Here is a 14,452-nt window from a genome sequence, read left to right as displayed (position 1 = left end):
AAGGGGGTTTCTGGACTTACGGTTGAATGTTACCTGTTTGAAAGATTAATGAAAAAAATATATAATCGTATATTGACTGTTTTAATATAAATGATGTGGAAACAATGCTTCCTTTTTCTGAGTTAGATGTTTTTCTGCAAACTCTCAGAGACAACCTGAGCTCATAGTATTTGCATTGCTTTAATTGTAATACTGCTCTGCAGCTTTTCTTCTTTTGCTGTCTTTCCTTAATTAAATTCAAGCTAGAAATCAGACTTTCTAGTGAATCTCAGCTCCCTTACTGCAGTCTTGTGGGATTTTTTTTTTCTATTTTTTAGTAACACCTGTTTGGTACGGATATTCTAGCGTTTCTCTTGTAGCACTCGTCATCTAAAACAAACCAAAACCACCTTGCTTCTGATGGAGTTATAAAGCTTCTTGCAAATAACTGTATACCATATAAACCTGTAAGCAAACGGTGTCTAGTTGGGGAAGCTGTCGGCTTTGTCTCTAGTGGTTCAGTTGGGATTTTAATTTGACCAAAAGCCATTTTTACTGGACTGAATCCTGCTGTAATGTAATCCGTAGTTTCTCATCTGTATTCTCGAAGACTAATAGAATAGTAAAACCTTCTTAAAGGTAACTTAAATGTGTTGTATAGTGTCCTCAGGGTAACTTCAGCACTAAAGATGTTTTCTTTCCCACCCTGTAGAGGTATCTCATTAAGTGAGATACGCACTAGTGTCATTATTAAGTTTTCATGTGTTCCTCAGTTTTGATGCTAATCTTCATGTGTGTTAATTTTTTTCCTTTGCAGCACCAATGTGGTTATGAATTATTCAGAAATAGAGTCTAAGGTTCGAGAAGCAACCAATGACGATCCTTGGGGACCTTCAGGGCAACTCATGGGAGAGATTGCCAAGTAAGTGATAATTTGGCTCAGTGATGAAAAAAAGAAAGGTGCATTTTACACGGGAATGTGAAATTTGCCGCTAAATCAACTCTGTGGTATGCTGACTGATAATGCTGAAAAGTTGCTGTAAATCAAGTCTTATTTTTGTGAATACATAATCTTATAACGTATTGAAAACTGTAAACCAAAAAAGTAGTCAAAGTATTTTTGTAAATCTCGATTTATTTTTTTTATTTTATTTTATTTACGTAACCTCATTTCTTCCAATATATCTGACTTCCTTGGAGTGTTTATTTTCAAACTGCTTTTCTGTGACTTTTTCCAAATAGAGCAAAGCATGTGAAATTGTTCCTTGAACTTTTTTTCTGTTAAAATGAGTTTGAAAGTTGCGTGTTCCGAGTAGTTGGAATGGTTATTAGGGTATTCATGTTCAACATTATTTTCTTTATAAATTAATGAAGGTTCTTTTACTGCCTCAGATTTTTAGAATTACTTTTCTTTTGTAGTACTGGTATGTAAATTACCTCTCTGAGTAAGAAATAAGGCTGGCTTTTTTCCTTGTAATGTCATCAAAAGTGAAGGGGCTTAGATCCAGCCTGCCATCTACTGTCAGCCCTGAGTCTTAACAAGCTATTGTGGCAAACCACAGAGAAGAAAATTTCTTTACTCCTTTTGTTTAATTCTTTAGGGCAACGTTTATGTACGAACAGTTTCCAGAACTTATGAACATGCTTTGGACTCGAATGCTGAAAGACAATAAAAAGAACTGGAGGAGAGTTTATAAGGTGTGTGTGCATACGAACTGGAAGTATTCAGGACTCTGGTCTACAAAGGACATAATGCTTGTTGCTAGTGTCATGTTCTGATGTAGTGTCTTGTTTAGATACTGCTATATCATTTATTCCACTAGCAACCTATGATTTCTTTCCTAATGATATACTTTAGAATTCTGTTACTGGAGTCAAGATGTCTTTCAAATGGTGTATATGAAAAAAAAATAAATTCTGGTTTTAGAAGTGTTTAAGATGCTACTTAACAAACATAATAGAACAAATCATAACAAACATAACAGAGCAAATAAATTTTGCTGATATTCAAGTAATGGAGTAAAATTCACTTTTTGAATCTGCCCAAAGGAGTTGCTATAGTATTCCATGAGAAGTAGATGATAAGTCGTTGTGCTATCAGGAAAATGTTTTTGAAGGAATTCAAGAATACCCGAAATAAAACAGAAACAAATCTTAATTTTCTGCCAATTCATAATTCTCTAAAAATTGTAGTTTAGCTTCAAGTGGACCAATTTTTCCTGCAGATCTTATCATATGAGGCTTTTAAATCCTACTTGCATTTTGGAAAAAGAACTGAATCATTTGCATTTTTCTTGTCTTTGGCTAATTAGCCTGGTACAGAAACTTTTTCCTTGAGATTATATCATGCTCCACCTACAGTGGTGTTCAGTGTTCACTGAATTATGCAAATATAACCTAATTTTTTAGAATTGATATATTAGACTCTTATATGTTGTTTTGTTGCTGCCAGGATTATTGTAACAAGACAGAATTAATTCTGAGGCATGGTTTGTGCTTTTCACAGGTGCTTGATGTTTTGTATTCACAGTAATTGTTTTCCCTGATGTACAATATAAATTAATATTTAATGCTATCACACATAACTACTTAATGTTATAAAGACTGCTTGGAATTGCTTATCAGGTTTGGATAGTTGAAATATAATGATAGTTGTAGCTGATAGAGGCACTACTTTGGAGAAAGTGCATTAATTATTTTTTATTTAGACAGAAATCCTAAGTGAAAAATTGCAATTAAAGTACTATTTAAACTTCATTTGTTTTGTTGCTTGCTTAAAATTGTCCTGAGATGCAGTGTTGTATATCCCTTGCATCCTGCAGAAGGCTTCTTCTATTTCTGTAGGAGTTACTTTTCAGTGAAAACAATTGGAAAAATGTGAACGAGAGGCAAAAGAAAATGCTTCATTTAGCAGGGTTAACTTTTTTCTCCAATCGCTACTGCTCTTTTAAAATAATCAAGCCTCATGAAGGTAACTACTTGTGATTTAGTTTTAACAAATTGGAGTTTGATAAATACAGTTTTGATATTCTAAAGAGCAAAAGGTGTATATGGGGAAAACGTGTTTTTTCTGTGTGAAATATATTATATAAATGCTTAATATAATAAGCATTTATTTAAAAGGGGAGAGTCTTACTAGTTACTAATTTGGGGAGGGGGGTAGCTTTGGGTTTCTATTGCTTTTTAAAAAAAAAAAAAGATAGAGCTTTTGTTCATGCAATCATACGGTGCTTTGTATTTTTATAGTCTTTGCTGCTCCTAGCTTACCTCATAAGGAATGGATCAGAGCGTGTTGTTACAAGTGCCAGAGAACACATTTATGATTTGCGATCCCTGGAAAATTACCACTTTGTAGGTGAGCAATAGAAAAATCTTATAAGCAAATTAAAACAGTAGTTGGAGTTGTCAGTCACCTGAACCAGCTTAGAAGCTTCCCCAGTCTAATTAGAATGTGACTGTTGCCAGTTGTGTGAAGAGTGCAGAATCCAAGACGTGGGGCCCTAGAGTATTAATTAGTGAAGACAAGAACTTGCAGAAAAGCCTGGCTAATAACAACAGAACCAACACAACATGAGTGTTCGGGTTTATATTAAAATATGCACTAGAGACTGGTCCCCTGTGGTGTCCGTAAAGGAATAGCTTTAATCATATGGGAAGAAAAGGTTAGAGCTCCAAAACACACACATCTGTTTGAAGCTGGGGCTTTTTCCTCCCACCAAATAATATTTACAGTGCAAAGGCAGCAAGGCCAGTGTGTGTTTTGAATGTGAAAAAGGTTGGGAAGGGAGCACGTTTAGCTTGTAGTGTCTCCTGACTGAAAGCAATTTTTCAAAAATTCAATTTTGCAATAAGACCGATTTCTTGTAATTAAACTTGCAAAAACTGTGTGAAAAAGACTGAGGAAAAGGGGTTATGTTTTGAAGGGTTAAAGTTGTTCCAGTGGAGAATATAATTTCTGTCTCAGTCTTTGTTAATCTTTTCAATGTTTCAGCAGCAGTTAGATGTTTCTAAAGCACCATTCTGTGAAAACTATAATTTATCTAAGGATGAAAATTTGTGTTGAAACAAAATATTTGGTCCCTTTTAAACAAATGCAGTGGACCTTAGTAGCCATAAGATCTTTCTCGGACTGCTGTTTTCATAATTCAAATTTTCTTACTAGTTTGATGTTCAGTATTGCTGCCTCTGATGTATTTTTTTCCTTCCCCCCCACCCCCCCGCCTTCCATCCATCGTCTCTACCCTGCATTACCTGTACAGATGAAAATGGCAAAGACCAAGGTATAAACATACGCCAGAAGGTTAAAGAAATGGTTGAGTTTGCTCAAGATGATGATCGACTTCGGGAAGAGAGGAAGAAAGCGAAGAAGAACAAAGACAAATACATTGGGGTTTCTTCGGACAGTGTTGGAGGGTTCAGATACAGTGAGTACTAGGCTTTCTAGGTCAAGGATTAACAATCTCTACTTTTAACTTTTAACTTGGCTTAGATAACACAGCTAATTTAAGGAATTTCTAAGATGCTCCTTTAGATGCTTTTTCTTTATATTTCTTTAACTGCCAGTTACTATTTTAAAAGAAATCTTGTATATTTTCACACACACACAAATCTTAATTACTTCAAAAAAAAAAATCTTTAAGTTAGTCTTTTTCAGATAATAAATTAACTTGAAACTTATACAAATTACATTAATGCATTGGCTTAGCCCAAACTTAGCTGTCTTGGTTTTATCCATAGGCAGAGTCTCATTGTGAAATAAATGCTGCTGTAGCAGAAGCAGATAAATAACTGCCCTTGTAAGGCAGGGTTTCTTAGTCAGTCTTCAATAAAGAAAAAAAAGTGATTACACTTTCCACTCACCACAGCACAATGATTGCTTCACCCACTCCTGCCAACCTTTTTCAAAATGTTTCGTTAACTTGGGTCAGGGCTTTTAGGGCAGTAGTACTGTTTGGGTGAAACAGCGTAGGTATTATATGCCATTAAACTTTTTGGTTTCCCAAGTAATACTGTTTGGACACTTGAAAGGTATCTGTGGATTATCTTACAGATTCTGATGTCTGTCAAATCTGACTTTAAACATGTGCACTAGGTGTCTTGTAAGTGATGGAGCTTATGTCAGGAGTTTACCGATACAGTTGTTACTGTCTCAGTTTGTGTGTTTTTAAAATCTTGTTTGATTAGTACTGTAGGTCCCATGTGCTTTTCGGAGGAGGGCTCACAGAGGTAATACCAAGTTTACTTTTTGTAGACATTACTAAGCTTGCAGCTGGTTGTTGGTTGCACAGCAGACCTGTATGCAGGCTGGAAATTTGGTGCGCTGGTGCTCATCTCTAAATCTTAGGGAGTTGCAGCTGCCAGTGAAGAGGTTAACACCAGAAAGGAAGTTCTAAACTTTTTGTTAAATATATATCTATATTTTTAAATATGTATATTATCTATTAAAAAAAGTTGCGTGTGAAAAACCTGTTTTTTTTTTAAAAAAAACCCAAAATTCTGAAAATTAAAGCATCCAGCCATCATGAATCTCAGCCATCACTGCACAAGGTGCCCATTCTATATCCAGCTTGAGTCTGGTACTTGTAATAGGGTCTTCATTACTGACATCCTTTATTTAAAAACGTACACCGCCCTCCCCCCCCCCCCCCCCCCGCCCCCCAAAAAAAAACAACAAATATACAGTGAACCACAAAACATCTAAATACTGTTGACAGATAGTCTGATGGACCCTTGCTTCTGGAAATAAATTCACCTGCTTTGAGGTGACTGATGTTCTTCATGCATGCAATGAGTTCTGTTGGGCTGTTTGCATCTTCAGCACAGTGTGTTTGTAAGATCTCGGCCTTAGAGGATGTAATGCCATCAGATTGTTTTTGTTTAGAGAAGACAGTTTTCTCTGTCAGCCTTAGTTAGATAAAGGCACGCCACCAGTACCATGTTTTGCTTATCAAGTCGAAGTGTGCAGCTTCCTCCATGTTCCCCAGTCCCTATCATAGTATGTAGCAGGGATCTAAGCTTGAGCTGGCTTTTATGTCTGATGTATCCCAGCGTGTCGTCCATGATCCAGCTGTCAGTCTTGAGATGTTTATCTGTTTTTTCTTTGGCCTGAGTAAATCCTTGGCTGCTTTTGTTAAGGGATGAGACCCCAAGTCACAATGGCACAAGGCTCTGGTTTGCTTAAGTCAGTGACTCCTTTGAGAGAAGGGTTTGGTGTAAGGTCTGAGGAGTAACTGTGCAGTACTTGAACTTCACCTGTCCCTCTCTGCTGCTATGTATGTTTTTTACTCTTCTTCACTGTGATCTTTAAACTTAAATTTGCTCTCTTCTGTTTTTGACAAGTTACTTCTCTGTATTCCTCTGTTCTCTTTTCCTCATATGCACAGGAGTTGAAAATCTCTATCTCTATGGCAGGATATGCCTTGTTTTATTATATTCTTTTAGCTTTTGCTACCTGCTTGGAATTCTGGTGATCCTCTTTTTAGGATGTGCTTATGAGTCATTGCATTTCTACTTCAAGTACATGTCCCTCTGTTCTTTCACTGAGCTTATCTTTTGACTTGCTCTGTACAGAGTCGTGATCTATCCCTATATGCCGAGAAGTCTTTCTGCATATGCTCTTTAGTTGTCATTCAAGTTTTTGAATTTAAAGGACTGACTCCTTTGTTTTGTGTTCTATTTTTATTGTTAAGGATTTTTAATTATCCCTTCATTTGTTGAGTTAAAAATAAATAAAATCTTCGTAGCAGCACAGAACAGACTTATTCTGAGGTCAGACTTCTACTTTAAAAGATTCTAGCTATTTAATTATAAAATGCTTGTAATTTCAGAGTTTTCCTTAGTTCTCTTGTCCTGAAAATACCAAGTTCTTGGGGTTTTTATTTGTTTTAAAATTCCTACTGTACAAGGAAACCTTCTAATGGAATCTACATTAAAATGCTTGAGCACCTGACATAAATTGAAATAAGGCCACTTTATTCTCTTGCAAAATTTAACAGTAGTGCATTTCTTAGCAATTTCTCCTTTTCCAATAATAAAGGTCTTGCTGATTTGTAACAGATCCTCTACTTTGAAAAAGTTTGTCTATCCTTATGGATCTAAACAAATATCATTGGAGACTTGCACTTACCTCTTCAGTAAGAAAATATATCATCTGGTATATGGCTTACAGATAACTCAAATTTTGCACCTTCTAGTGCTGGAATCCATCATTTTCTTTTTACTAAAAATGACTTAATTGAATAAAGCTTGAACTTACCTGAGATACAATATAATTCGTATGTAACTTAAGTAATGAATTTTTCACCATTCTTCCTTTCTGCTACTCAATTTTATGTGGCTTAAGTAAAAAAACTTGACTGGTGTTTCACATTTTTCAGTAGTACCAAAAAATACCTTGTTTCATTTGTGTAATGACCCAAAATAGGAAATGTTTGTCTAAAAGTGTTGTCTAGAAACTGAGCTATGTTGGGTTGTTTTATATACCTATATTTTCAGCAGAAGGTCTGATATAAGATCAGTACAAGTTAGTGAAGTGTGCCGTGCTTCTGATAGTTAGGTCTGTTAAAATGTGTTGTTTTTTCTATTAAATTAAACTCAGGTTGGCTGGCTGTGTATAAATTAAACCCAGTCTTAAGGTTTTTTAAATTTTCTTAATGAGATGGTATAGCAAAAGTACTTATTTCAAGTAAATCTGTCAGCTGTTTGTAAGATACTGGTTTGGACGTCTTGAATACTTTATTGGGAAAAAAAAAAAAGGTTTTGATTTCTTGATAATAGTGTTTACTAAAGATATTCCGGGTACTCAGTAGCTGCTGACAAGGTGAGTTGCTGCTTTTTCATCTCTTTAAAAGTTTTTTTTAATCACTGAGTGTGGAAAAGAAAGAGCAGAAAGTTATCATGCATTGCACACTTATGTCTTTCAATATTTTGGTACTACCTCTGAGCACACAGCTTAGCCAATAATGGAATACCATGCACGGGGTTACTGTTACAAAACTGGCACATCCCATTTCTGATAAGCTGCCTACGCAGCCAGGGTCGATTGGTCTTCTTGTGCTTCTCCAGCAGAGTCCAACAGTGTTCTGATGTGATGTGTGGTGCAGGGCGTTAGGATTGTGTTGTTGTCAGGAAAAACAGTCGTTGAATCTGCCTTCCTGCCACTTAATGATTGGCACTACATGCTGTGCCTTGCTGTAATAGTGTTGATTCAGCACTGTGGGAGCCTTCAGTTTGCTTTGAAAACTTGTAAGGTTTATGTATGTAGGGCAGGGGAGCTTGAGAGTGATTCCAAAAAGACCACAGGCGTTTCTTTTTTCTGTTATCTTTAGTATTTCTTATGTTAATGCCTTACACAGGTGAAAGATATGATCCTGAGCCCAAGTCAAAATGGGATGAAGAATGGGATAAAAAACCAGCTTTTCCATTCAGCGATAAGTTAGGTGAGCTAAGTGACAAAATTGGAAGCACGATCGATGATACCATCAGCAAGTTCCGAAGGAAAGATAGAGAAGACTCTCCAGAAAGGTGCAGGTACTGGAGTTATTTTAACATGAATTTATTCTGTAAAATTGCTATTACAAAGTACTTTGATGTCACTGGTTATTAGTTACAATACTCTGCTATTCTTTTTGTCTGTGTGGAAGTATGGGTTCAGTACCTGCTTTGTGGACTTCTTATGCAGCTCTTGCTGGCCTTGGGGAGTAATGCAGCTCTGTCAGTAGTCAACTGCTCTTGCTGTCTTCCATTACTGCCCCTAGCTTAGATACCTGCTGGCAAAGCAGGGAATTTGACTGAAATTTCCCAAGGAAAAACTTCTGGTCTTCCTTGCACTGGTATGCTGGAGGCTGCCATTTAGTGCTACGGTTACTCTGAATGCTGAAGTGCCAAAGAGGAGGGAGAGGTAAAATTGCTTAGACCTGCCTTGACACAGTGCTTCTTCCCTGAGCTGATCTCAGGAAGAACAGATTGCAAGTGGCTTATTTCAATATTTAAAGAAAAAAAAAAAGTCCATTTTAGTTGAACCTTCTCAAGAAACTTGTTCAATTTCACATCTGGCTGTTACATTTTTTCAGTAAGGAAGAAAACCTATGTTGCTTTGCCTGCAGAAAGAACTTTAAATACATCACACTTCAACAGGTGCATTGAATTTCATCTGGAAATCAAATTCATACTTAACAGTATCTGAAATTGCTGTAGAGAAAGTGCTAAAGTATATTGAAATAATTTCGTTTTGAGAAACAACTTAAAATCCAAATTTGCACTGAGATTTGATTAATTTTTTTCAGGAATATCTTCAGATATATTCACACATATTTTTATATGTATGTGTATAAAAACACACATGCACAGGCACATACGTGTATATATTACAAAACTTAAGCAGTTTTACACGGAAACAAACAATAACTATAACGGTAGCATTTCTAAGAAAAAGATGGGTATTGTCCTCTTGCTAAGGCATTAATAAATCATAAAACTGGTATTCTTTGCACGCATCAGGGTTCCCCCTTAGAACTTACTATCAAGAGACTACAAAGAGAAAGGATCAGAAGAAAAGTAAACAACTTCAAATTTAACAATGGAATATTGCTGTGTGCTTTTCTACCTTTCAAAAGCAACTTGTCACGTGACATCTGTAAAGCTCTCTATCCATGTTTCTTTTAGAGGATGCACAGGAAACACTTTTTTTCTTATTTCCTTTGCTTTATTTCTGAATGGCTCCTGGTCTCTTATTTGTGCTGATACGAAGTCTTGCACCTTCCAGTGTTTTAGACAGTCCTTTCTGCAGTTCAGCCTTTATAAAAAAGTACTTTATTTTGAGGACTTCACTGTGCATCTCTACCTGAAGTTACACTGATCATCTTCTCTGGCTAATATTACATTTTTCATTTTTGTTGTGATCTTATAACCCTTGTCCCTTCTTTTTTATTTTTCTTCTATTTTTTGGTAAACATCGTGTGCAGTATTTGTCTTGAAATTTATGAAAGTAATAAACTCAGGACTTGAAATTCAAGGAGGGTTTCTCGGGACATGCATGAGCAAAACCAGTTTGGTAATTGCAGCTTATCCTGCTGTAAGAAGGAATCCAGGTTGCAGCAGTATGACTTCTCCAACATTGCTTTGCCTACCAGCCTGAAATTTCCTTTTGGAAGGTATTTTATCAGAGTGTTGAAGTGAAGGGATTTCTTTCTACAGAAAGGCATCAAAGGATCTGAGAAGATTGAGCTCAAGGTCGTAGAATGTCTGTCTATTTATACTTGAATTATAAGGTTTGTATTTACAGTATCTTTATGTCATATTAACAGAATACTATATTCTGTATGAAGTTAAATATTGAAACTGAATAGAAACATGAAATTTTAATTACTGTGTGACTTAAGCTCACAACAGCATAACATTCTCTTGTAAATGCTTCATGAAATCCATGCATTTCTGTGTTTTCACACTTCAGCAGATTTTCTTCTAAAAACAAAAAAGAATACTCCAAAACTTTACTGGTTTATTTGTAGCCTGCTGCTCTATAATAACATTGAATTAAGTTGTCCTTTCCCTTGGAAAAGTGACTAAATGGTGATACTAACTCAGCTGGCAAATCTGCTGTTGTATGTTCTATTGTTTCTATCTTAATAGCTTTATAAATCATTGTTACTTTAGTACTGTAAAGCCAATAAAGGTCTTGAAACACAAAGGATAAATGTGACTTACACATCTTCATAGTGGCTAATGGGATTTGGATGACACAATCTTTACCTCCAGCGTACACACCAGAAGAACACGGCCGAACTTCTGAATTTCTGACTCTACTTGCAAAGCTAGTAGTTTGTATAGAGGAGAAAAAAAAAAAAAAAACTTGAAGTAACTAAGAACTTAACCTGTGATATAGCTGGCTTGAGCTTACAGTAGGCTTCAGTGAAACTGCAGTTTACACATCTAACTCTGGAGAAGCCCAGTCTGCTTTTTTTTTCTTTAGAAGAAAAATGTCAGTACTGCTGTGGGGGAATTGGATTATTTTTTCCAGTAATATATCCCCTTGGAAGTAGAGAAGACCAGAAACAATACCCCATGGGGCAAGAAAACCTCTGGTTTCATAATGCTTGTGAGTTCTTATGTCTTGGGCAAATAAACCAATTGCTGCCCTGAGTATATCCTTGAATGCTGAAGTTTTATTTTTAAATTACCTGCAGATATACAGAGCTGCTTCTGAAGCATTACACTTGTTTTGTAAGAATTCTTAAACTCTGTCAATCTTTGTTTTTCTGGTATTCAGAAAAGTGATGCAGGTAACAATGAAAGGAAGCAAAACTTTTAGTACTTCTATAAGAGAATGTAACAGTCATGTTTAAAGACAATTTCCATGTAAAAGATTCCTTTTGTAGTAGGGTATAATTCAGATAGTCTCAAACTATCAGTAAACTATTTTATTGCCTTAAAGAACATTGTTCAAAATATCTTGTACCTCAAGGAAAAAAAGTGTACCGTACTTTGGATTCTGGAAGTTGCAACTGTGTACTTTCTTTGCAGAAGTTTTTCTAATTATTTGGTACAATGCTAGCTATAATTTTTATTTTTAAGTTCATTCTGCAATTCTCAGATGAAGCACTGCAATTTTACTATTCCAACCACAGTAAACACACTTAAAGAGAACAGTAATCTCTAATGTGTGGGTTTTTTTGTTAATGTGACCATTAAAGAAAAATAAAAAAAATCTCCTGAGACAGTTTGGAAGCACTACAGGTTGTCATAGAAAACTGAGTATTGTAATATTTGTCCTACTTTCTGGCATATATGTTTAATTTCTTTTCTCAAAAGCTTTTAGACATTTATTTTGCTGTAGATCACTAAAAACTCACCTTTTTTTGTTCTTACATTAGTGAGATTGATCTCTAACAGTTCTATAGCAGTAGCTTCCTTGATCAGACTTTAATGGTTGTCAGTCACTTCCTCAACCCACAGGATGTGTATACGGATGAGGCAAACTCTGTAGTGATGACGAGATGTACATTGCAGCGAGCTTTAAGAGACTGAGCCTTAGTTGTGATTGTCCTGATCTTGAATACTTTCAACACACCTCTAAAAAGCAACATCATCACACTCCTCCAAGGATTTTAGGATGGATGTACCATGCTAATGAGCAGATCAGTCTGGGGGCTTGTGTTAAAATCCTGATGTCACAAATGAAAATGTGGTTAGTGGTCCCCTCTGTGTGTGTGCACGTAGGCAGGCTGCCTGCAGACCACCAGAACTGGAACAGCAGACCTGTTGTTGTTGCAAGTCAGGGTTGAAGTGCCTTGGAAGGATAAGGCTTGTGATGCCATTGAGCTCACTTGTCTGTGTAAGGCTGGCTCAAGCAAATGCCAGTAGTCGCTAGGCTGGCCAGCAGCTGTGATATCTTTCTTTTAAAAATGAAAAAATTACAAAAAGGGAGTGAGCGTTTATATTCGCTGATGTTAATGAATTGAGCCATCTCCAGTGGTGAGTAGGTAATATACATAAAGGAAATGACACATGCAATGCATTCCAGAAAGCCCACTGTTGTTAACGGAGAACAAAGGCTACCCTCCAGGGTATATTGCAGTTACTGTCATATTCCCACTGACAAAGGGACAGCCTTTCTTAAGTTTTGCAGTTTTAGTATTCTAATGCATTACTAAAATATAACAACTTTCCATATGCAACTATGTTGCTAAGGGAATTACTATTTCAAAATACTTTTCAATATATTAAAGCTTTCTCTACAGCAATTTTCACTGTTATGTACAAGTTGTATCTTGATGATAATAGGCAACGTGACTGTTGGGGGCAATTGGTTTGTTTGTGAAAGACTTTAAAATATGAAAGTAGAAAATGTAACAGATTAAACAAATATTACACAGTCACGTCTAAAAAGTTTTCACCTAAAATGGTGACACTTTTGTTCTTTTACATTTTAAGAATAAATGTATGTTCTGTGATAGAAAACGAATAGTATCGTTGTGTTGCCTAATTCTCTAAACATTCTTTTTCCACAAGCATTCTAAAGAAAATAAAAGCCTGTTTATCTGGAAAGGGAAATTAGTTGAAATAGGAATGGAGTTCTTGAAATCTGAAAGGTAGTACCTGTATTTGGTTCATGGCTTTCTGTCTCTTGGTGTCTGCTGAGCAGACTTGCCAACTTAACTTTTCTTTGCCGAAGCATTACATAATGTGTGGAGGAGTTCCTGTCAGAAGGTAATTAAATGTACTGCATTTAAACACTGATTTCCTTTTATCCTCTGCCATGGACTTGCAGTTAATGTTTAAGAAAATAACTTGCTTTTCTTCACTGCTTTTGTACAATAGGTGCGGTGCTGCGTTATGTGGATGTGTTACGTAAGGGTGAAACGTTTCCTTTCTCTAATGTAGGAAGAAGCAGTATTGTAGTTATGAACCATCACTACAAGGGACTACAGTAACCAAAACTCTTGTGGCTTGAGCCAAACCTCCACTTAATTAATTGAGAAATCCATGGCGAATGGTATTCTGTTGCTTTTGTTTTTCTAGTGACAGTGATGAGGAGAAATCAAGAAGAGGTAAATCTCCCAAAGCTGAATTTAAAGATGAAGAGGAGACTGTGACAATGAAACATATTCATATTACACAAGCTACAGAAACTACCATCAGACACAAACGCACAGCAAATCCTTCAAAAACCATTGATTTGGGAGCAGCAGCATACTATACAGGGGATAAAGCAAGTCCAGAACAGAACGTTGCTGCTCATACTGCACAGCCTACAGTAAAGGTGAGACACTGCTCTCCTACTACAATAAAATATGATTTTGGAAACTGTTCTGACCTCTGAGACAATTTCCAGTTTAAGGTAGAATTTTTCTTATACAGCCTTCAAGGGAACTATCTTATCAGAAATGTTTAGCTGGGGTTTTCAAAGGCTGTGGAACTTCAATTATAATTAACTAATCAGAAAACTTCTCAAAGTCATTTAAGATGAGTGATAACATCATGAGATGAAATTTATTGCATAATTTCTTCTTCAGGCTTCTGTACCTGGCAGCAAGTCATCTAATGACCTGGTTGATCTGTTTGATGGAGCTAGCCAGCCGGTTTCAACAGGTAGACACGTTTTGGTTTTGTTGTCTTAATGCATATTTTGAACCAAATCTGAGGATAAGCTTGTTGGATGTTACATAGATAAAGAGTAGTAGATAAATTGAGAAATGAATACTCAGAAAAATTTAGAGCTGCCTAGACCCTTTTGTAGCAAACTACTGTATGTGCTATTGCATAGGACTAATAAATGTTAGCAGCACAAAGATTAACTGCCAGATCAGTCTATCAGGAACTGTGTTTGTAATGCAGTTAATTATAAATAACTCTAAAAGCAAGTGCAATCCATTCACAGCCAAGCATTTATTGTAGCGTGGTTCAGAGGCTAGGCAGCTGGGCGATCTTCCTATAAGCGTTCATCTAAAGCATATGCTGAACTTGTTTCTTTATC

The 14,452-nt window shown here is 36.1% G+C and overlaps 1 protein-coding gene across 2 annotated transcripts in view; it reads left to right on the top strand.

Annotated features, from left to right (window-relative positions):
• Nucleotides 1-14,452, top strand: part of CLINT1 (clathrin interactor 1) — a 53,218-nt gene that overhangs the window by 27,282 nt on the left and 11,484 nt on the right. For both annotated transcript variants that reach the window (XM_086621395.1, XM_086621396.1), the window contains exons 2-8: nt 797-901; nt 1,581-1,677; nt 3,226-3,334; nt 4,239-4,403; nt 8,334-8,508; nt 13,498-13,738; nt 13,992-14,067. In XM_086621395.1, coding sequence (XP_086477521.1) covers nt 797-901; nt 1,581-1,677; nt 3,226-3,334; nt 4,239-4,403; nt 8,334-8,508; nt 13,498-13,738; nt 13,992-14,067 — 968 coding nt within the window. The remainder of the gene's footprint in view (nt 1-796; nt 902-1,580; nt 1,678-3,225; nt 3,335-4,238; nt 4,404-8,333; nt 8,509-13,497; nt 13,739-13,991; nt 14,068-14,452) is intronic.

Source organism: Tauraco erythrolophus, chromosome 16 (assembly GCF_009769465.1).
Source record: "Tauraco erythrolophus isolate bTauEry1 chromosome 16, bTauEry1.pri, whole genome shotgun sequence".
In the NCBI taxonomy this organism is placed as follows: domain Eukaryota; kingdom Metazoa; phylum Chordata; class Aves; order Musophagiformes; family Musophagidae; genus Tauraco; species Tauraco erythrolophus.
Note: the sequence above shows the minus strand (reverse complement) of the source record. Positions and strands in the feature narration are given on the sequence as shown.